Here is a 22,153-nt window from a genome sequence, read left to right on the forward strand (position 1 = left end):
ACAGGTAGATCCAGGGACGTCTATAGCAGCTCTACAGTCTGAAGACCCCACCTCACATCTCAGCTTCATAGGCCAGTGACATGTAATACAAAAGATGCTGGGAACATTAGCAATGACATATGATTTTTAGGTACCAAGTTAAAGTGATATACTCAACTTTTGCACGTTAGCGCCGAACCGGGGCTCTGAAGAGCCCAGCGTGAATCGAACAGTGGTCAATCACGTACAGTGAAGCTTTACTCACTTTTAATGGACCACTGGAGATAGCCAAGTGCTGCGTTCAGCTGGTCATCAGCACTCCCATCAGAATGAATGGAGAGGTAGTGTGCATAACTGACTGAGGCTCTCCATTGTTCTCAGGATTGGTGGGGCTCTGAATCGGTATCGGTAAGAGGCCCAGCGATCACAAAGTTATCCCCTATTCTCTTGATAGGGATAACTTGCAAACTTGGAAGAATCGCTTTAAGATAGACGAGCCTTCACAGCAAATGCTGTTACTCTGACTGGCGGGACATGTCTTAACCCTTCAACTTGCACACGTGTGTACAGACAATACTGCTGAATTTCAAGCGCTCACCCAGTATGTCACTTAGTCTAATCATTCCATTCATAGATTTTATTAAAAGGAAATTACAAGTAGATTATTAAGTACAATAATATTTCAGTGTTTCAGTAATCGGTGTGAGTGATCACCTTTACGGAGGCCAGAAAACGATCCAAAATACTTATGGCCAGTGCAAGGGTTTCTGGGTAAACATGGAACTGGTGTTTCAGTTCAGCTAACCAGTGGATCACCTCTTCTCGCTGCTGTGGAGAAATAGCTGCATCCTACAAAAAAGAATATAGAAAAGGAAAACAAAATGAGGCATTAATCCAGAACCGAATTTTGACATCATGTTTGACAGCATTCTCTACATTAGGGGCTCCAGAGCAGCCCATATAAACTATACACTTTTAGCCAATACCGTTGTAGCTGACCTAAAGTTAAAATGGTTTCCATGATCTTTATTCAAGTGCGCACTGCTCCCCTATAATTCTATCGATTCACAGATTGGACCAGAGACATGGCTACTCCTCTTACGCCTTGTGTCTCCTGATTTCCCATACTCCGAACAGAGGCAGCTTTGCCTCCACAGCATGGGAGGATTGCAGGGCCCCTGAGGCTCAGTCTAGCGGATCTGACCAGCTTCAGAGCTTGCAAGGGCTGAGCTCACTGCCTAGGATACCGGCCACTTCTGAGAGATTGCCGTGGTGGCTGGTAAACTCTAACAACCTTGCCGGCATCACTGCATGGCCTCCCATCCCCCACACCCCAACTTACTCACTGCTCCAGGCCATGCTGTGACTTCTCTCTGCTACTGTCTCCATGCTGTGTGCCTCTTGCTTCCTGTCTGCTCTCTGCATGCTTCCTGGTTGTGTGCATAGGGGGGTGGCGCCAGAACTCTCTGGTTCTTATGGAATCAGGGTGCACCTGTCTAATGTGTCCCTGGCCAATTACCAAGAGGCTTTTAGTATTTAGGGCAGCTCCACCCGGTGGTAGCTGCCTGTGCAACGCCTTTACTCAGTTAGTGTCTTGCTACTGCCAGGTCCTGTCCTGTGTTTCGCCTTCTCTGGAGGCTTGATTCCTAGCTTTGCCTTGTACCTGTCTGCCCTCCAGGAGGCAGAATATCCTGGTCTCTGTGTCTTTGTTCTAGCCTTGTACCTGTCTTGCCGCCCTCCAGGAGGCAGAATATCCTGGTTCCTGTGCTATTGCTCCTTGCTTTGTCTCCTTTGGTCCTGCACCTTTTCTCGTACCGTTACCTTGTCTGAACTCAGTCCTACCTCTGTCTATCTGTCTTCTCTGTGTCCTCTCCATCTGCCTGTGCTCCGCACTCTCGCGGCTCTGCCTGTGCTCCACCCTCCTGCGGTTCTGCTTTGTTCTGCTTCTGCAGAACCTCTTGCTGCTAACTGCAGCTCCTCTCCGCAGCCTTGCGGTTCTTCTCTAGTGTGAACAGGTCCAAACCTGTTCCTTCATAACGATATATATTTCCATCCTTCCCGTTCCAGTACCTGCACCTCCTGTGTGAACAGGTCTCTACCTATTCCATACACCACTCCTTCCTGTCCGTGTCCCTGTGCATCCCAGTGTCTCAGCCGTGCCCTCCTGCCATGTTCATCTGCCTGTCTGCTAGTTGTACCTGTCGCCTGCACCTGTCCTAGCTTTCTGTTCCCCAGTGGGATCAGCAGCCACAGCCAGACACCACTCTGGAGTGGCACCTGGCAGCTACCTGTCGCACAAGACTGACCTCACCATCAGAGGTTCCAGAGAAGACCAATGTAGCTGCATTAGTTACGCCCCTGCCAGGGTAGTCTGGTTTGTGGAACAGTGGGTCCACAACCCCCTCGCTCACGCCCACCAGTCAGGGCGTGAGCGTGACATTAACTAGAAAACGAGCTGAAACAAACCAATAAGATTTTACAAAAAAAATCCTCCTTTTTTGAGAATGTAGAAAACTTTTAAAAACAAGTAAATTGAATTTTAAACATTTAAAAAGAAAAAAAAAAGATGATACAACCCCCTTATGTATTTTGTTAATCTTGGTATCACATTTATGTATATACCGTATTTTTCGGACTATAAGACGCACCCAGGTTTTAGGCTAGTTTCACACTTGCTTTTTTTTGCAGCGCATTTTTCCCGCAAAAAAACGCATTGAAAAAACGCATACAAAAGCATACAACTGCTGCGTTTTTTTCAAGCATTTTTATGAGCATGCATGAAAAAAACGCAGCGTTTTTATGCGTTTTTAGTGCGTTTTTACCGCGTTTGCGTTTTTTTCCAACATTAGTTGGCCCCTCACACTAACCCAAACCATGACTTTACTAACCCTAACCCTGACCCTAACCCTAACCCTGACCCTAACCCTAACCCTGACCCTAACCCTTAACCAAACCATACTTAACCCTAACCCAAACCCTAAACCCTAACTAACCCTAACCCTGACCCTAACCCTGACCCTAACCCTAACCCTGACCCTAACCCTAACCCTGACCCTAACCCTTAACCAAACCATACTTAACCCTGACCCTAACCCTAACCCTGACCCTAACCCTTAACCAAACCATACTTAACCCTAACCCTAACCCTGACCCTAACCCTTAACCAAACCATACTTAACCCTAACCCTGACCCTAACCCCAACCCTAACCCTGACCCTAACCCTTAACCAAACCATAATTAACCCTAACCCTGACCCTAACCCTGACCCTAACCCTTAACCAAACCATACTTAACCCTAACCCTGACCCTAACCCCAACCCTAACCCTGACCCTGACCCTTAACCAAACCATACTTAACCCTGACCCTAACCCCAACCCTAACCCTGACCCTGACCCTAACCCTAACCCTAAACCCCTAAATTCCATGGTTAAAAAAAAAAAAACGCATGTGCAAAAAAACGCATACATGAGCATGCCAGTGCGCATGTATGCGCATCCATAGGCTATAATGGCCATTTTTAGCGCAAAACGTGCGCATATGTGCGCATGCGCTTTTTTGCAGGGCCAAAAAATGCAACATGCTGCGTCTGGAAAATCCAAACGCACACCCCAAAAAAACGCAGCGCATGAAAATCGCATACATGCGCTTACCAGCGCGCAGGTATGCGCACCCATGTTAAATATAGGGGAAAAACGCATGCGCAGGTATGCGTTTTTTTCCAGCGCTAAAAAACGCAAATGTGAAACAAGCCTTAGAGGTGGAAAATAGGGGAAAAATATGTTTGAACCAAAAAAAGTGGTAAAATATTTAATAACATAAATAACATACTATTATATGTGGTGTTAATATATATATAATAGTATGTTATTATGTTGGGAGCTACAGGTAGAAGATGGTTCTGCGGGACTAGTGTATTGTCTGTAAAGTACTGTATGAATACGCTGGAAGGTGAGGGTGTACTTACAGTGAGCGATGACTGTAATCACGCTGTGCTCGCCTCTATAACTGAAAGCTGGCAGCTCTGAGAGAAATTAAGCAAGTCTTTCCCCTGATGGCCACACTTTCACTAAGACACCTGGACAGCATTGTAATGCTATTTACCTGCAGATTATCTCATTACCTGCAGGTGAATAGCATTTTCAAAGGTGACAGGTTTCCTTGAGTAGAATGCAGTCATAGTGACTGGTAATATGGTATGACGCTTTCACCAGCGCCGGTCTGTCATATCTTTACTAATTCAACACCATAGCAAAAAATGCATGAAAAACAGGCAAGATTCAATATTTACAGGAGAAGAACACACAAAAATAGTTGTTTTTATTTTACCCTGTAGGAGATATGCTACTGCCTGAGAAGTCTGGGGGACAATGGTGTCCGACAGTGAACTAATCTTCTCTCCCTATTGAAATAAATATGTTTCATCAAAAATGAAATTGCCTACCACTGGAAAAGTCCAGATCCTCCTATTTTCTCTGACGTGATAAATAAAATAAATTTACACAAAACATATGAGTATAGGTTTGCTATTACACATGACTATTTCAACAAATATGCCAAGAAATGGGCGAAGTGGCTGGAAACTTATCCAACGCAGTGAATTAGTTTATTAATGTGCACCAAACCGATTTCAAAAGATCTGATTACATGTTTGTATGATTGTATGACTATATGATTATACGTTTAATGTAGACACTATATAGAGCCTGTTCGGACCTTGTGGTCCTCTCCTTGTTATTCCCCTTCCCCCTTCCCCCCCCCCTCTTCCCCCCCCCCCTCTTCCCCCTTCCCCCCTCTTCCCTCCTTTCTTATTTGTATTTAAATGTTCAATAAAAATTATTGGAAAAAAAATAAATATGTTTATGGTAAAATAGAAAACAATAACTAATCAGCTATTCGATAGGTATATTGAGCGAAACTTATAATATTAGAAAATATGAGTGTAGTTTAAGGGGATCTATATTAACGTCAGAATATTTTATACAATTATGTTCATGAGGCCTTAAAAATATAAGAACATGGAATTTATTGCAGAAAATGTAGCATATTAATAGTAAACTGAAGAACAGATCTAAATAACTGGAAAAGCGCTTCAATATACCTGGCAGAAGATGAAATGCACATTGCCCATTTATCTCATGGGTCCATAGTGGGTCAGGCAGACCGCTCTCCCGTGTGATGATAGGCATAAGTCATGGTTACACTGCGCTCAGTCATGCGATGTCCCAGTCTCTATGTACTCTATAGGCAGACACGCAATGTACATTATAATAATATTTATTTTTGTATAGCGCTAACATATTCCACAGCGCTTTACAGTTTGCACATTATCACAGATCCATATGTGATCTCCTTATAAATACACAGCCAGCAAGAAAAGCTGGTCGCATCAAGGACTAGAAAAAGTTCCTACATGAGCACATTAAGAGAGCGATAGCACTCATGCCCAGGAAATAAGCAGGCGCCATAGATCGCACTGGTTCAAAAAAATATGTAACCACATACTAATGCCATCCTCAGTGATGATATTGTGCGAGAAATTGTTCTAGAAAATGAGAATGAGAGACGTAGCCCTCACGGCTAAATGATAACACAAAACAGGGGTTTGTTCTGCTTTATCTACTACATTCACTCACGGGAATTATTTATTGCTGAACATGAGCCATATAACATTTTTTAGTGCTTTGCATCAAAATGTCACAGAAAGATAACCCAGCCTGAGGTTTAGATTGGAGGACTGGGTCATGGATCCTGCCAAAGTCTCCTTAAGGGGTGTTTGGGCAGACTTCAGCACCTTTCCCTGGTGGTCCCGTAAGCATCCCTGAAAACTTCTGGTCATGTCCAGTTCGATGGTTGGCACAGAAAGCTGTGGATGGAATGTAGCAGTGGCGAAACGCCTGGTTTTCACAAGGTCGAAGCGAAGGCTGCAGCTCAGTGCCTCCAAAGGAATATGGTGGTGCTACAAATCAGTCATGGGAATGATGTTGCAACTGGTAGTTTCATCGACAGGTGGCTGAGAGGAATGCTGAAGACTGACATCCAGTAACTTTTTTTTTTTTTGTTATTCCTGAAATGGAGAGAAGATTCATGGACTAACAAAAAGAAACATCTCAAAGTTATGGGCCAGAATTAGAGATGCGCTAACCTGAACTTAAAAGTTCGGAGTCCGTACTGGACAGTTAGTGTTTGGTGTCGGGGAAAGTCAGTTGCAGGAGCTAGTGATAGAGTTGCATAGAATTTTGTAGCTCAAAAGTTTAGGTCCTCATTGTTTTCAATAGGGTTCGGGTTCTGGTTGAAGTTGTGGTTCCAGAGTCAAACCTTGGAATAAAGTGCGGGTAATTAAAGTTCCAGAATCCTAACTTCCATGGGTCTGCTCATCCCTAGTCACAATCCGTTATCTAGACACCTAGGCCATCTAGATATTGCGTGGGTTTCCTCCAGGTTCTCCGGTTTCCTCGCACATTCCAAAGACATACTGGTAGGAATTCTAGATTGTCAGCCCCATCGGGGACAGTGCCCACAATGTCTGTAAAGCGCTGTGGAATTAATGGTACTATATAAATGAATAAAATAAATAAAATATTGCCTACCCTTTTCTGAGCCATCAGCCATGATATAATACATGTGCATGGCAAGGCTTTCCCTTCATTGTAAATATCCTCTCACCCACGCTGCTTTGCAGGCCAGCTTTTCATAATACGATATACAAGTGGGGTAAAGTTTATGGCCAACTTTGGCTAAATAAGGCAACAACAGCCTATAGATTTTACAGTCATACACATACAGTACGAATCAGAAATTCCACTACTAGCTGGGCCTTTTATATGGCTGATCCCTACCTCTAACGACTCACATCTTAATGTGCCCAACCAGGCCTCAAATAGAATGGGGAACAGATAGGAAGATCATAATAGAGCTTTTTGAGGAAATATAGGCAGATAAGATTTTAATTACAAGTTAAACCTGGTTCCTATCTCTGTCCCATTTCATTTGAGGTCTGTGTGGGCACACGGAGAGCTGCGTCGCTAGAGTAAAGGCCCCGTCACAGATAAAGATGCACCAGCGATCCTGACGATACGACCTTGTCAGGATCGCTGGTGAGCTGCCAAACATACAGCTTCACCAGCGATCAGCACCAGCGAGGACACTGGTCTCTAGTGATGTGTTGGTCGTGAACGATCCGACACAAAGAGCCGGCTCCCTGCTGCGAATGATGGAAGCCGGCACCCCAGTGAGAGCCACTAAAATCCTTGACTGGCTCTCACTGGGTGTAAAATCCCGGCGTTCGGCAGGCGTAACTCCGCACACCCGAACAAAACTCCGCCCACTCAGCAATGTAATTGGGTCTTAGAAAGTGGGTGGGGCTTATGTGGCAGGCGGAGTTATGGACGCCTGATCATGTAAGCAATAAGGATCCATTTAGGATCCAAAAAGAGCCGGCTCTTTTTGGTGAGCAGAGCCGTGAGAGCCAGATCACCAAAAAGAGCCGGACTGCCCATCACTACTGGTCTCTAAAGGTAAATATCGGGTTACTAAGCGGCACGCGTCACTTAGTTACCCGCTGTACCTTAGAAACCTGCGTGCTCGCGCCGGGAGCTGCCAGCACGCAGGTTTCTAAGGTACACATCGGGTAACTAAGTGACGCGCGCCGCTTAGTAACCCGATATTTACCTTAGAGACCAGCTCCCAGCGCCTGCTTAGAGCTTCGCTGATCGTTGGCTCCCGCTGCCACACGCAGCGATGCGCGCTAGCCAGCGGGAGAGCAACAATGTAAAAATGGCCCAGGTCGGTGCTGCACGATCAGCAGGAGGGCCGGTCGCTGATCCCCGTCACACACAGCGCACAGCGATCTCGCTGGCGAGATCGCTGTGGCGTCACAAAATCAGCGATCTCGCTGTGTGTGACGGGGCCTTAAGGGGCCATCCATATTGACGTAGTTGGGTGGTTTTTATGTTTTTTAATCAAAAGATGTTAACGAAGTACCTCACGTTTTTTACGTGTATAGCAATAGTGTATTGGTGCACTGGCTATTAATTTAGGAGTAACGTTGTGTGCGTGCCATTTTATTTTTTAGTGTACAATTTATGGTTTCATTTCAGAACAGTGATAGTTTACAGTAAGCTCAGGACCGGAGCTGCGGCTGCATTTATTTCTATGCAGCCGCAGCTCCGGTCCTGAATGCTGGCAGTAGCTCCGGGTGTTGATGCGAGAGACTCGTGCGAGTTTCTTGCATCACACACGGTAGTGTGATCTTGGCCTTAAAGGGAATCTGTCACCCCTTTTTTGAGATATCATATAATGATATCATTCAATTGTGTGTCACATAAGGATTCTCTTAGTACTTTTGCTTCCCCCTGACTCCGCACCTTTCATGCCTAAATACCTTTTTTATATCGGTTCAGATGTATGTAAACTGTCACGGTCTGGTCCGCTGGGCGGGGCTTATTCACCTGCTCCCCCCTCCCTGTCTTGCTCTACACAAGAAGAAATGCGTAGCGCAAGACAGGAGGGGGGAGCAGGTGAATAAGCCCCGCCCAGCGGACCAGACCGTGACAGTTTACATACATCTGAACCGATATAAAAAAGGTATTTATGCATGAAAGCTGCGGGGTCAGGGGGAAGCAAAAGTACTAAGAGAATCCTTATGTGACACACAACTGAATGATATCATTATATGCTATCTCAAAAAAGGGGTGACAGATTCCCTTTAAGTGAAGGTCAGAGAACAACAGTGGACATTCTACAACTGTATACTAAATAAAAAAGCAATATACACCGGATAAAAAGTAATGGTCTCTAGATATTGCAGAAAAGAATGTGTTCACCAGCCAAATGAATGGCACTGGACTTGCTGAACCTCAGCCGCTATCAGATACTGCAGTCAGCAGAGGTCTCTGCAGGAACACCCACCGTCATACACACGTCAGTATTTTGTATCAGTGTTAGTGTGCCAAAGCCAGAAGTGGAAATTACAGAGAAAAACTATAATTTAAAGACTGACACCTGTTTTGTGTTTTGGAGATGCTTCTGGCATACAAATACTGATGAAATACTGATCAAACATACGGCCATGTGAATGAGGCCTAACGGACAGCACTGGGCACTAGAAGGAGTGTAGCGTCAGCACCAGATTGTGGCAACTGCGAGAAAACACTGACAATCAAGAAGATCTGTGGGGCCACTGAAGAATTTGGCTATGTTTTCTCGCGAGCATGCACCTTGGTCCACGAGAAGATCTACCAAATGGCTAATGCACATAGTAGACATTAGAGAAAACCGCCAAAGGGGCAAACATAGAGGATGGACCTCAGCAGTGACGAAGGTCTACATACTCTTTGCATAATGTCCGTGAATTGTGTACTATATCTGATAGTTTACCTCTAGGTTCCCATAAGGATGTGCCAACGGAAAAAGAGAGAAAACAAATATTAGAAAAAACTTGTTTCCTGAACGCACAGTAACAGAATATTTTCTATTAATTCTGAAAGCAGAAACTACTTATTCATATGATGACGGACGCAGCTGAAAATACTCCCGGGTTGTTTGAGAGGAGGTAAAAAGTCCTGCATCAGCCTTTTCTTATCATTGCTGGTGGGAAGTGCATTGTCGAGGTTCATTTGCCACAACTAGAGCATAGGGGACTATTCTGATTATGTCTGCGAGTGTTGCAAGGTGCAGCACGTCTTCTGTCTGGATGCAAAGGTCGCCAAGACTTCATGATGTATCATACTGTACAAGGTACAACACCACAACCCAAACAAGACGCCTAAAGAACGCACTAAGGTTTTGGCTGCAAGTTCAATAATCTATTAGTTAAGGAGAACCACTCTATAGGCCTTCTGCAACTATGGGTACGTCTTAGGCTGTGTTCACAGGCGTTTTTGCTGTAGTTTTGTGCAAATTAAAAGCTGCTTTTTACAGTGCCAGCAAAAATGAGATTTCACCACAATATGACGCAAATAAAGTGACAAAAAGACAGCGAAGAACAGTGAAAACTTCGCAAACGGGCATCTCTAAAGCAGCGTTCTTACATAGATTTTGAAGAAGATTCGTTAGGAACATGCCAGAAGTGTTTTTCCTTAAATATCTTAAGCATTAATGAAAAGTTTTTACAATATGTTCTATTGGCGACTGCGCATGGACAACTGCCCTGTAAGACGAGCGATCAGCCAGTTGTCTGCTGCATGGATGACGTCAATCAATACATACTATGAGCATGGAAAACTTTAGAGGCAGAGAATTTGGAAGCACCTAACACCAATGCACTATCTGCTGTGTACTTAGCTTTAAAGCCCCCTCAGATCTGAATGAGGATAATGAAATAATAACAGTCGTGTTGTGTACTTAGGCACTGACCCTACAACCTCCTGAGTCTACTCCTAACACAAATTGAAAACAGTGGCTTGGGATTCAACTTTAAAGCTCCACATGATCCAGCAATGAACGTGGGAAAAGTAAGCTTCTGGCTCCCATTCCAAAGCCAAAGTAAAGTATAGGGCAGCTAATGATAACCTGCATAATGGAAGGCACGGCCGCTTCGGCCTGGGCAGAGCCGCAATACGAGGAATCAATCTATGATGTTAGAATACTATCACTTTCTTTACAATGTCAGCTCTATTGTGATATAGAAGTTAGAATACAAAAAAACAGATAGACACTATTTATTAAAGGAACTCAGTAAAGGCCACAATGACCAGGGTGGAAGAAAAACAAAGCAAGACAACTGGGAGGAAACTTGCTGCAGCAGAACCCTCTTCTGATCATCAAAGAAGCCATTCTATCTCCTATCAAATTGTTTATCCTCTAAATATTGTGCAATCATCAGATTATATAGCACGGTGTACTTACAATTGCTCATTTTGCCTTTCTACCCACCTCATTCTTCACTTGTCTGATTTCTATGTTTGTCTGCATGATTAATAAGAGCAGGGACCTCTCGTCGGTTTCATTTTTTGATTACTGGTCCTGTTTGCTTCTTACTCCCCCAATTATGAAGCGCTGCAGAATATATTGGTGCTACAGAAATGAAGTTTGTACTCTATTCAACAGTTAAGGGGCAGAGAACAACCAACTTCCCCAGGAAAATCCAACATGAAAACAGAAAGCTCTCCCTTCTGTCATCAGTTAATGCCTGCAGTTAGGGCCTGTTTCATTTTGATGCTTTCTTCGGCCTATGTGCCAGGAAAGCATCCGGTGTATAAGTATCCATAGGCCTCAGTAGCCCGGAGGAGGTGACCTTGTGGAACACTCTAAGCTGGCGTATGTTGCATGCTTTTTTCCATAGGCGCGGCATCCTACATTATGGCATTTCATACAAGGTAGACCGTATACAAAGGTGATTTTGTTTACAAGATAAACCTATTAGCGACGTAATCCACTAATCGCCTATACATTGTGAAATATAGCCGCCTTTTTGAGCGCAACACAACCAATGACATTTTGGTCTGACAAATGCTGTGTGCAGTGTCGGTGAATAAAACTGCTCCCATACACTGGCACGGGATCAATTATGGTATCAGTTCCGCGTGGCTTTCCAAAACAAAACTAGATCGCCAAACATATGTGAAGAGGACGTTGTGGATTCTAAAGGATTCCATTAACCTACAGAGGGATCCTTTGGTACTTTTTCTTGTTTTGTTTTTTTTTTTAACCATGCAAAATAATACAACACACCATTACCGTCATGGGTAATGGAAGACTGATGGAAGAGAACTATGCTGCCAGCAGGAACAGAACCAAAATAATAGTTACATTTATCAGAAAAAGGACAGAATTCCATAGGTGGACTATAACATAAAGGGGGCACAAGCGCAGACCTGTAGGCTAAAAAATACTTAATTATATTCTGTGCCTCCTGTATATACAACAATAAAACTCCTCGGCAGACACGCCACTTATTTAATGACTGGGATTTAAACAATCTGCACCATAATTGTGTAGCTCTGACTTGCAGAAGCAAATATAACCTTCTCGTAAGCACATAATACAGACTATTACTAAAAAGTATGCCTCAGGACATTAAAACACAAAAAAATCAGACATGGAATAATACATTCACCAGACTGTTTCACATGTAAGGCAACTTTGGTGTCTTGTAGAAGAGGAAAATGCAATATGAGGGGTTGAGATGACTAGTCCAAAAGGTAGATCCCCACTGACTTCTCAAAGGGCTGCCTTGGATAGACTTGGCACAAGCCACTCCTTATGGCAGACTCCAAAGAAATCCCAATACCCTCTAACCTCTGTACAGGATTCTGGTTTTACAACAGGACCCTTTAGAATGCTATCATGGAAGGGCTGCTGTCCAGAGGTAGAAATGGAAGCCAAGCAGGGTCAGAGCCGAGAGGTCACATGAACAAAATCAAGATCTGTAAGCATAGCTGGGACCAAAACAGGAGTACACTAAACAAACTAGGAGGAGAAGACGCACACCTAACCAGGAAACACTAAGCTATACCTGGCAGCTTCCAGCAGTAAGCTGGAAGCTTTAGTAGGGTGTGGTGCTCTCCATTTGGCTGGAGCAGGGAACTGATAACTTCAGCTAGAAGCACACACACCCATACTGTCAGACTGGATGGCACTACAGCTTCCAGCCACTCTAACCTTAGTGGCTGGACAGACCCTGTCGTCCAGTGCTTCTAATTCTCACGCTTCTATCACCAGCGCTGTTTGCAGAATGGAGTCGCAGGTTCTGGTGTAGTTGTGACTACTGTATGTGTGTAAGGAAAGACCTGTCAATAATGCAGGATAAGAAGCCAATGGGTCCCACACCTCTCGGACTAGTCAACTTATTCACGGCTACGCTCTTAACTAAGGTTTGCTCTGGAATTTCACAACATTTCATAGTAAAAAAATATATGTTTGTAGTGTAGGAGCCAGTCTTTTTATGCTGCCCGTGGTTTGAGCAGAATTAATAATGTAACCACTTTCCTTTTAATGAGTTGTCTTGAGTCATTTGTTTCAATACAATACTTCCAGATTCCTGTAGCTAATGTTCTATTGCCGCAACGTCCCCGTGTCATCACAGCAGCACGAAGTAGAGAAGAGCAGAAGACATGTGACTGGCATGTTCCTGTGATGGGCCGTCACCATTCCAGCAGAAGAAGTTGTTTTCCCACATTCAACAAAATCTCGAAAATCCGCTATCACAATGATTACAGGAAAACCCTGTGTCTAACGACAAAAAAAACCTACTACAATGACAAAAGCCTTAAGACGCGTAAAATATTGATGTAAAAAGAATACAGATTGCATTGCGATTGTTAAACTTGTGATAGATTGGGTCCATAAACGACATTCTGTAATTTCCCCTGTATAAAGAAATCACTCACTGTAGGAACTAGCTGACCCAGAAGCGAGCACTATAGATAAGCTGTAAGCCATTGAGCAAAAAGACACATTTCTGAACACTAGCTATGCTAAACATGCCACAATTATGGCTTAGCTTCTTCCATAGCTTACACCAGATTTATTTTGGGTCTTTGACACCTTTTGAAACTCTTGACCTGGAGGCATAGCTTAGCAGGGACAGTAATGCATGCGGTCTTAGGTGCCGTATTGTGCGCCAGAATTGAGCCAAAATTTTGATGCAAATTACTGGTGCAAAATAAGCAAACTAACAGGTTGTTTTAGTAAATGTGCCCCATTATAACTTATTTTAATCAGAGCCCAAAATGTTGAGTTATTATTTAGTGCTGGTTCCCAAGGCTAATGGCTGAGGCTATGTGCACACACTGCAGATTCACCTGCATTTTTTCCACGCGGAACTGCAGGTAAAACCGCAGGTAAAGTGACCTGCGGTTTGGTCTGCGGTTTCACACCTCTACTATGTTAAAGGTGTGAAACCGCTGCGGAAACCGCCCAAACAATTGACATGCTGCGGTTTGTAAACTGCAGCAAAACTGCACCGTCAGCACAGCGTTTTTGAAAACCCATAGGCTTTCATTGTACTGTACTTGGTCTGCGGAACTGCTGCGTTTCCGCAGGGCCAAAACCGCTGCGGAAACGCAGCAGAATCCGCACCGTGTGCACACAGCCTTAGGAAGGAAGACAGGACCCTTATCAAGTCCCTAGAATTGTCATGCGCCAGTCAGAGTAAAGACAACCCTTTGGCATTTTAATTATCTAGATTGATATTAATGTCATACACAATAGTGGTAGATAACCTACTTCGGTTATTTTCAAACCATTTCTATGTTTTGATCCTTTAAGGCTATGTTCACATGTCTAGTTGTCATGAGTTGGCAACAGATCCAGTATTTAAAAAATAAACAGGATTCATTAAAAAATAACAAAATGAATACCAAAGTTTTCATTTTCGAATGGGCCCAGCTTTAGAAAAGTGAATCCATTGAAAGACGAACACTTTGGTTTCCATTTTTCATTCGTTTGCACCCTATTTTTAGGACGGATCCATTATCACTAGGAGGGTCTCTGAATAGCTCTAATGTTGGGGGTACGCACAGTAATAACAAAACAATGTTAACCGATGACATCATAAACAATTTTCTGATATAATCCATTTTCCATAGATTTTAATGCTAACCCCTCCCGCCCACCAAGAATCCATTTACAACCTAGTAACTGTTTTTTTTAGGGGGGGTTTTTGACTGGCCAGATAAAAAAAAAAAAATCATGCACGCTATGTTATTTTGACCCACCTAAAAAGTAGGTTTCAGCTATTCCAATGAATGGGTCCTGTACTAGAATATTTTATTATTGTTTTTATCATCCCTAAACGGATTTAAAAATTGAAAATAACTTCTGGAAAAGTGAATAGAGCCTGAAGATAAAAGGGAAGGGAAGCCTTGGATGCCAAAATCCGTGTCAAGTTCAAACCATCCATTCATTTTTGACATGAGAACAAATGTGTCTGCACTTCAAACGCAAAATCTGCCAGCAGCTGGCAAGATGCCTCCCTGAGCGCATGCAAAGAGGAAATCACTCCAGCCTCTTAGACCAACCAAGAGCATGTCTAACCATAAAACTATCACAGCTGAATTTTCAGCATTTATATTTTTGTACTCCTTCTGACGGCAGAAATAAATAAGGAGACAAAGTAGAGATCACGCGACCATCCAGAGAAAAAGGGCAGCAGTTCTTGCAAAGTATATGTCAGGAGCTGCACAACTACCATCTCCATAGTGGGAACAAGAGAAAACATTCTAACAACCATTTTCAGTTAGAATTCGTTCTCTTTCCACTTCTGAAATCCACTCCGCTCTCCCCGTTTTTGCAGTAAATGTTCTCCCTGATGCACCACTCAGTTACACATTGGACATAGCAGATATTAGTTTCTCTGACTAATGAGGTCAAAAAGGATGCACAGTTTTGCTCCTTTGGCAGTGTCTGATGAGCTGAACTGCCATTGAACTGCTCAGCTCATCAGACGCTGCCAAAGGAGGAAAACGAAAGAGGAGGAGGGAGATGGGGGCAGGCAGAGTTAAAGCTGTTCAATGCGCAGGTGCAAGATTCCCAGCCCCGCAGTGTGAATACTTCATAACACACTGCGGGGCGGGATCAGGGGACTCCAAAACATGCAGGCTTGATAGCCTGATGTCAGTTCTCGGGCAGCACGCACTGCGCATGCCCAAGAACTGTTAGGATAACGCAGGCGCCCTCCGGCATCCAACACAGGAGGAGGCGGTGCTGTGACTGATTCCAGGTATGAGGACCTAGTTATAAAAGTCAATATTTCGCTGTTAATGGGGGTCAGAAACAGAAGAGCCACCTTCACAGCTTCACAGAATGCAGCCTTAGTGCTGCTAAAGGCTCTTTTAGTTAAAAACGCCCTGGGGGGGGGGTGACAGGTTCCCTTTAAAAAGTGGGATCATAAAAAAGATGACGTGTGGTTCCCCCCTATTTTTAATAACCAGCAAAGGCTAAGCAGATAGCTGCAGGCTGAGATTAATGGCTGGGAAGGGCCATGGATATTGTCCCCTTCGCAGCGTAATAAGACCAGCCATCAGTCACCCCAAAAATGGCCCATCCATTAGCCAATTCAGTCTCTAGCCTCGGCTCTTCCTGATTGCCCTGGTGCATTGGCAATTGGGGTAATGGTTTTGGGGTTGATGTTAGATGTGTAATGTCTTCTGACATCAAACCCAGGGGATAGTAATGAAGAGGCATCTGTCCTATATTTGAAAAAAGCACTCCACAACAAATTCCCTCTTTTAACCCATTCATACAAAAAAAAAATCCAAGAGGTCCCACGAGGATCCTTGTCTTCATTGACCAGTCCATGGATCTCCATTTAGAGGACACAGCTCTATAGACTGGACTTCAGCCATTGCTGGGTCTCACGCTGCGTAGCGCGAGAACTCGGCTGCTGTGATGAGCGGCAATGTCAGTAAGGTTATCGCAGTCCGCAACCGCTGAACTGCGGTAACCTTACTGACGTCACTGCTTGCAGCGTGAGAACTGGCAGTAAGTTCTCGAGCTGCGAACGGTGACGTCAGTAAGGTTACCAAAGTTCAGAGGCTGTGAACTGCGGTAACCTTACTGACATCACCGCTCGTCACAGCAGCCAGGTTCACACACTACCCTGTGTTCAGGCAGCCGTGGTGAGCGGTAACTTTACTGATGTCTCCGCTCATCATAGCCTCCGGATGTAACAGAGTCGGGGATCGTCATGGGATGTCCATATTATGGATTTATGGCAGACCCTGTGGATCATTTTATTTTTGATTTTTATTTTTAAATGGCTAAAAGAGGGTAATTATCGAGGAGTGCTTTTTACAATTAAAGGACTTTCGTGCGCGTGTGTGTTTCTTTCTTTTGGCTACGGTGTGAGTAATGGGGGTGTCTGGGTTTGATGTCAGTGGACATAACACAGTTGACATCAACCCCAAAACCATTACCCTGACTGCCACCACAACAGGGCAGTCGGAAAGAGCCGAGGCTGAGTGCCACAATTGGGGCATCTAATGGATGCGCCATTTCTGGTGCGGCTGAGGCCTAGTCTAATTAGGTTGGGAAGAGGCCAATATCCATTGACATTCCCAGCCTATTAATATCAGTCCACAACGGTCTTCTTAACCTTTCCTGGTTATTGAAAATAGGGGGAAACCCATGTCAGTTTTTTGGGTCCGTCCTTTTTAATAACCAGCAAAAACTAAGCAGACAGCTGTGAGCTGATATTAATAGGCTGGGAAGCTCCATGCTTATAAGCGCCTTAGAGAGACTAATAAGACCAGCTCACAGTTTTCTGCTTAGCCATAGCTGGTTATTAAAAATAAGGGGGAACCCACGCCATTTAATTCATTTATTAGCTAAAAACAAGTACAGAAAACTACACACACAAAGCAATGACTAAATATGTCACTGACATCAATCTATATCTGTATATAAGTTTGCTTTATTAGTTTATAAACTAGCTTTAAATTACATAGAGAATTACAGTATGTAAAAGATTACCGTATTTTTCCCTTTGTAAGACGCACTTTTTTTCCCCAAATTTGGGGGTAAAATGGGGGTGCGTCTAACAAAGCGTACATGACTTACCGATACCATTGGTATAGGCTGCAGGCTGGGATGAGGGGGTGTCCGGGTGTCTCCGGGTGCCAAGCGGTTGCTAACCGATGCTGTGGGTGTCTTCGGTGCCCAGCAGTGCTGCGTGGTTGTCCGGCGCTTGCCCAGGGCTCTGCCAACATTTTGCGACAGGCCAAAGCCCCGGAACTTCCACTTTTCCCTGTGCAGTGGACTGGACTCCGGGAATAAGGCCGCCGCCGGGGGAGGCACATGCGCAGATGGTGATCTCGGGATCAAGATCTCGAGAGATGAGATTTCAGCGCTGAAATCTCATCTCTCGAGATCTTGTTCCAGAGATCACCATCTGCGCATGCGCCGCCCCCGGCAGCGGCCATATTCCCGGAGTCCAGTCCACCGCACAGGGAACAGTGGAAGTGCCGGGGCTCTGGCCTGTCGCAAAATGTCGGCAGAGCCCCGGGCAAGTGCTGGACATCCACGCAGCACCGGCCAGCAACCGCTGGGCACCCGGAAACACCCGGCAGCAGCACCAGACACGCAGCAGCACAAGACCCCTGCAGCAGCACAAGAACCACACAGCAGCGCGCCACACATCGGACCCCCCCTCATTCCTGCCTGTGGTCTGCAGCATCACCCCACTCCTGCCTCCTGCAGCAGCGTTCCTGGGACCCCGCTTCACCGCAGCCACCACCCCCCAGTAAGCAATAAGACGCATGGATTATAAGAAGCACCACCATTTTATTAAAAAATATTTTTCTTATTTTTCTCCTCAAAATTTGGGATGCGTCTTATAATCCAGAGCATTTTATAATCTAAAAAAATACGGTATGTTAAAAACACAGTGCATACACATGTTATGCTAATGCTAGGAGAGAAAAATCGCATTGTACTCGCATGACACTCTTCCTACATTTCTGGATCAACACTGAATCGATTTTTTTATACACTACAGTAGTGTGATTCCAGCCTAACAGTCATGCAGTCAATGTTGCAGGTGTGACTGTAGAGCGATTCCATACAGAAAGCACATTTTATACTTTACAAAGAACTAGAAATAAAGATAGAGAAATATACTGAAGGTACAAGCCTACCTAACATAAAATTATTTTTTTCCTCTTACCCATTTTCAAAGCATAAACAGAAATGATACATTTCTAAGAGCCCACCCTTCATATACTTACATTGTTTTTTGTGTAGTACTTTTAGATATATGTTCTATACAAGTCAGTTTATGCAGCCACTTGAGGAAAAGCATAAAGTAATAAATGTTTCCTAGTAGAAGTAGCCTCAAGCCCGCTTATGTCACTTTTTAAGGCACAGCATATACACTGCTCAAAACAATAAAGGGAAGACTTAAACAACAGAATATAACTCCAAGTAAATCAAACTTCGGTAAAATAAAACTGTCCACTTAGGAAGCAACACTGATTGACAATCAATTTCACATGCTGTTGAGCAAATGGAATAGACAACAGATGGAAATTAGTGGCATTTATCAAGACACACTCAATAAAGGAGTGGTTCTGCAGGTTGGGACCACAGACTACATCTCAGTACTAGTGCTTTCTGGCTGATGTTTTGGTCACTTTTGAATGTTGGTTGTGCTTTCACACTCGTGGTAGCATGAGACGGACTCTACAACCCATACAAGTGGCTCAGGTAGTGCAGCTCATCCAGGATGGCATATCAATGCGAGCTGTCATCGTAGTGTCCAGAGGCTGGAGGCGCTACCAGAAGACAGGCCAGTACACCAGGAGCATGGAGGGGGCCAAAGGAGGGCAACAACCCAGCAGCAGGACCGCTACCTCAGCCTTTGTGCAAGGCGGAACAGGAGGAGCACTGCCAGAGCCCTGCAAAATGACCTCCAGCAGGCCACAAATGTGCATGTCTGCACAAACTGTTAGAAACCGACTCCATGGGGATGGTCTGAGTGCCCGACTTCCACAGATGGGGGTTGTGCTCACATCCCAACACCATGCAGGATGCTTGGCATTTGTCACAGAACACCAGGATTGGCAAATTCACCACTGGCGCCCTGTGCCCTTCACAGATGAAAGCAGGTTCACACTGAGCACATGTGACACGTGACAGAGTCTGGAGACGCCGTGGAGAGCAATCTGCTGCCTGCAACATCCTTAAGCATGACCTGTTTGGCAGTGGGTCAGTAATGGTGTGGGGTGGCATTTCTTTGGAGGGTTGCACAGCCCTCCATGTGCTCGCCAGAGGTAGCCTGACTGCCATCAGGTACCGAGATGAGATCCTGGTGCGGTTGACCCTGGGTTCCTCCTAATGCAGGACAATGCAAGACCTCATGTGGCTGGAGTGTGTCAGCAGTTCCTGCAAGATGAAGGCATTGAAGCCACGGACTGGCCCGCCGGTTCCCCAGACCTGAATCCGATTGAGCACATCTGGGACATCATGTCTCGCTCCATCCACCAACGTCACGTTGCACCACAGACTGTCCAGGAGTTGGCAGATGCTTTAGTCCAGGTCTGGGAGGAGATCCCTCATGACAACATCCGCCGTCACATCAGGAGCATGCGCAGGTGTCATAGGGAGATCAAACAGGCATGTGGAGGCCACACACACTACTGAGCATCATTTTCTTGTCTTGAGGCATTTCCACTGAAGTTGCATCAGCCTGTAATTTGATTTTCCACTTTGATTTTGAGTATCCTTCCAAATCCAGACCTCCATGGGATATTAATTTTGATTTACATTGATCATTTTTATGTTTTCTTGTTCTCAACGCATGCCACTATGTAATGAATAACGATTTGCAGCTGCGATATTTCATTCAGTGATATCTACGATGTGGTATCTTAGTGTTCCCTTTATTTTTCTGAGCAGTGTATTTTACCTTTAGTACGGTTACTGGCATACTTGAAAAAAAAAAAAAAATCAAAGAAATAAGAAAATAATAAAAAATCTGTATTCTAGCACACACTATACTGTGACTCAAAGGGGCAAGTATGAGCATATCTAAATTGTCAAAATCAGGAAAAAAGCAGTATAAAGAAAAAATATAGCTACATTTCTGCGTAACGTATTGTCTGGAGCTTTTAACAAAACCTATAATTATAAATTCCTCACAGTGAGACGTGCTTCTTGGAAACATTATCTGAAGGCCATAAAAAGACAACTTAGTATAGCCACGTGTGGGATTATATAAGTGGGGAAAAGCTTACAGTAACCATATAAAGAGATATTTAATGTTGATGATGCATAACTTTTGGGAACATTTTTACAGCACTGTGCAAAAGTTAAGAAAGTTGTGGAAAAAGTGCTGCAAAGGAACAAAGCGGGCCTCAATAGTAATTACAATAGAGACGACTCCTTTGGCGGCATGATAAAACACAGGAGAAAAAATGGAGTCCAAAGCTATTTAAATAAGTCAATTTTTTTTATTATATCAAGAAAAGGGCACATGAAAGAGAACATGACACGTTTAAAAATTATTTGGATGAGGCATCAAATAGCTAAATAACCCAGAACCAATGAAAAGCCAGGCCAGCACAATTAAATAGTCAATTGATGTAAGTAGGCCAGAAGCTGTATTATTGTTCCAATAGATGGGAGCAAACAATGCATATATAGGTACTAAATTGAGTCTTACATAATTTGTTGCACGTTGCCCAGATCTTATAACTCCATGCTATCATTGAAGCAATATCACTTAGTAAGCGGGGGATCAAGCCCCCAATAAAGTGCATATATTAAGTTCCATGAAAATTAGGAACAGCTACAAAGAAGCATTGGTCTAAAAGGATAGCCAATTCAGGGACATAAAAAAAGAGCTATATATACCCACATAAAGAGGCTTTTCATGCATCAGCGAAGTGGCAAAGTTAACCCTCAGTATTGATATACTTTGTTGAACATTGTCCAAATAGAAGTGTCTCTTTGTATAAAAATGAGTGTGGCTAGTAATTGCATGATAAAGTCCAAAGTACTGTGCACATGTCTAGTGACCTATGTGGACCCCATCATGTCAAAAAACAGCCACACAAAAAAGTTTGCAGCCACAGTGGATCAATACATCAAACAGAGGACAATGTGCATGATAAACTTGAGCGGCAACAATGCCTAGAGGATAAATATAAGCCAATGCTAGAAATGCATGAGAAGCAGCTCAGATAATCAAAAGTAACATACCCATCATGGCAAGGTGTAAAGAAAGTGCTGGCCTGGAACCCCAACGCACGTTTCGCGGCTGAAATGCCGCTTCCTTGGGGGGCGTGATATTAATATTAAAGAGGACCAGCAATCACTCTTGACATCTCAGTTTTAGTAAATAATTTTATTTCCCATATTATAACAATTCAGAATTTATTTGCTTAGACCTCTAAGTCATACAATTCCTTTTTGATTCCTCCTAGAAATTAAAGCAGATATGTCAGGAAAGATGACAGGTCCTTTTTAATCAACAATTAAAGGGAATATGTCAACAGTTTTTTGCTGTGTAATGCGAGAGCGCCATGACATAAGAGCAGAGGCTCTGATTCCAGCAATGTGTCACTTACTATGCTGCGCTTCACTAATTCAATACAATCATTGTTTTATGAGCAGGAGATTATCACTACAGGACAATTGACCTAGTGCATGCTAGTCCAAACACCCCCAGCACTGATTATGTAATGACATAGAGCCGCTATTGTACACAGAAAGCTGTGGTGTGGGTTAGGCTA

At 44.0% G+C, this 22,153-nt stretch overlaps 1 protein-coding gene across 1 annotated transcript in view; it reads right to left on the reverse strand.

Moving 5' to 3' along the window:
• Positions 1-22,153, reverse strand: part of CCNI (cyclin I) — a 51,159-nt gene that overhangs the window by 12,639 nt on the left and 16,367 nt on the right. The window contains exon 3 of the mRNA XM_073542044.1: positions 694-828. Within this exon, the coding sequence (XP_073398145.1) occupies positions 694-828 (135 nt within the window). The remainder of the gene's footprint in view (positions 1-693; positions 829-22,153) is intronic.

The sequence above is a fragment of the Dendrobates tinctorius genome, unplaced genomic scaffold, assembly GCF_039654945.1.
Source record: "Dendrobates tinctorius isolate UK_male_01 unplaced genomic scaffold, ASM3965494v1 ptg000011l, whole genome shotgun sequence".
Taxonomy (NCBI): domain Eukaryota; kingdom Metazoa; phylum Chordata; class Amphibia; order Anura; family Dendrobatidae; genus Dendrobates; species Dendrobates tinctorius.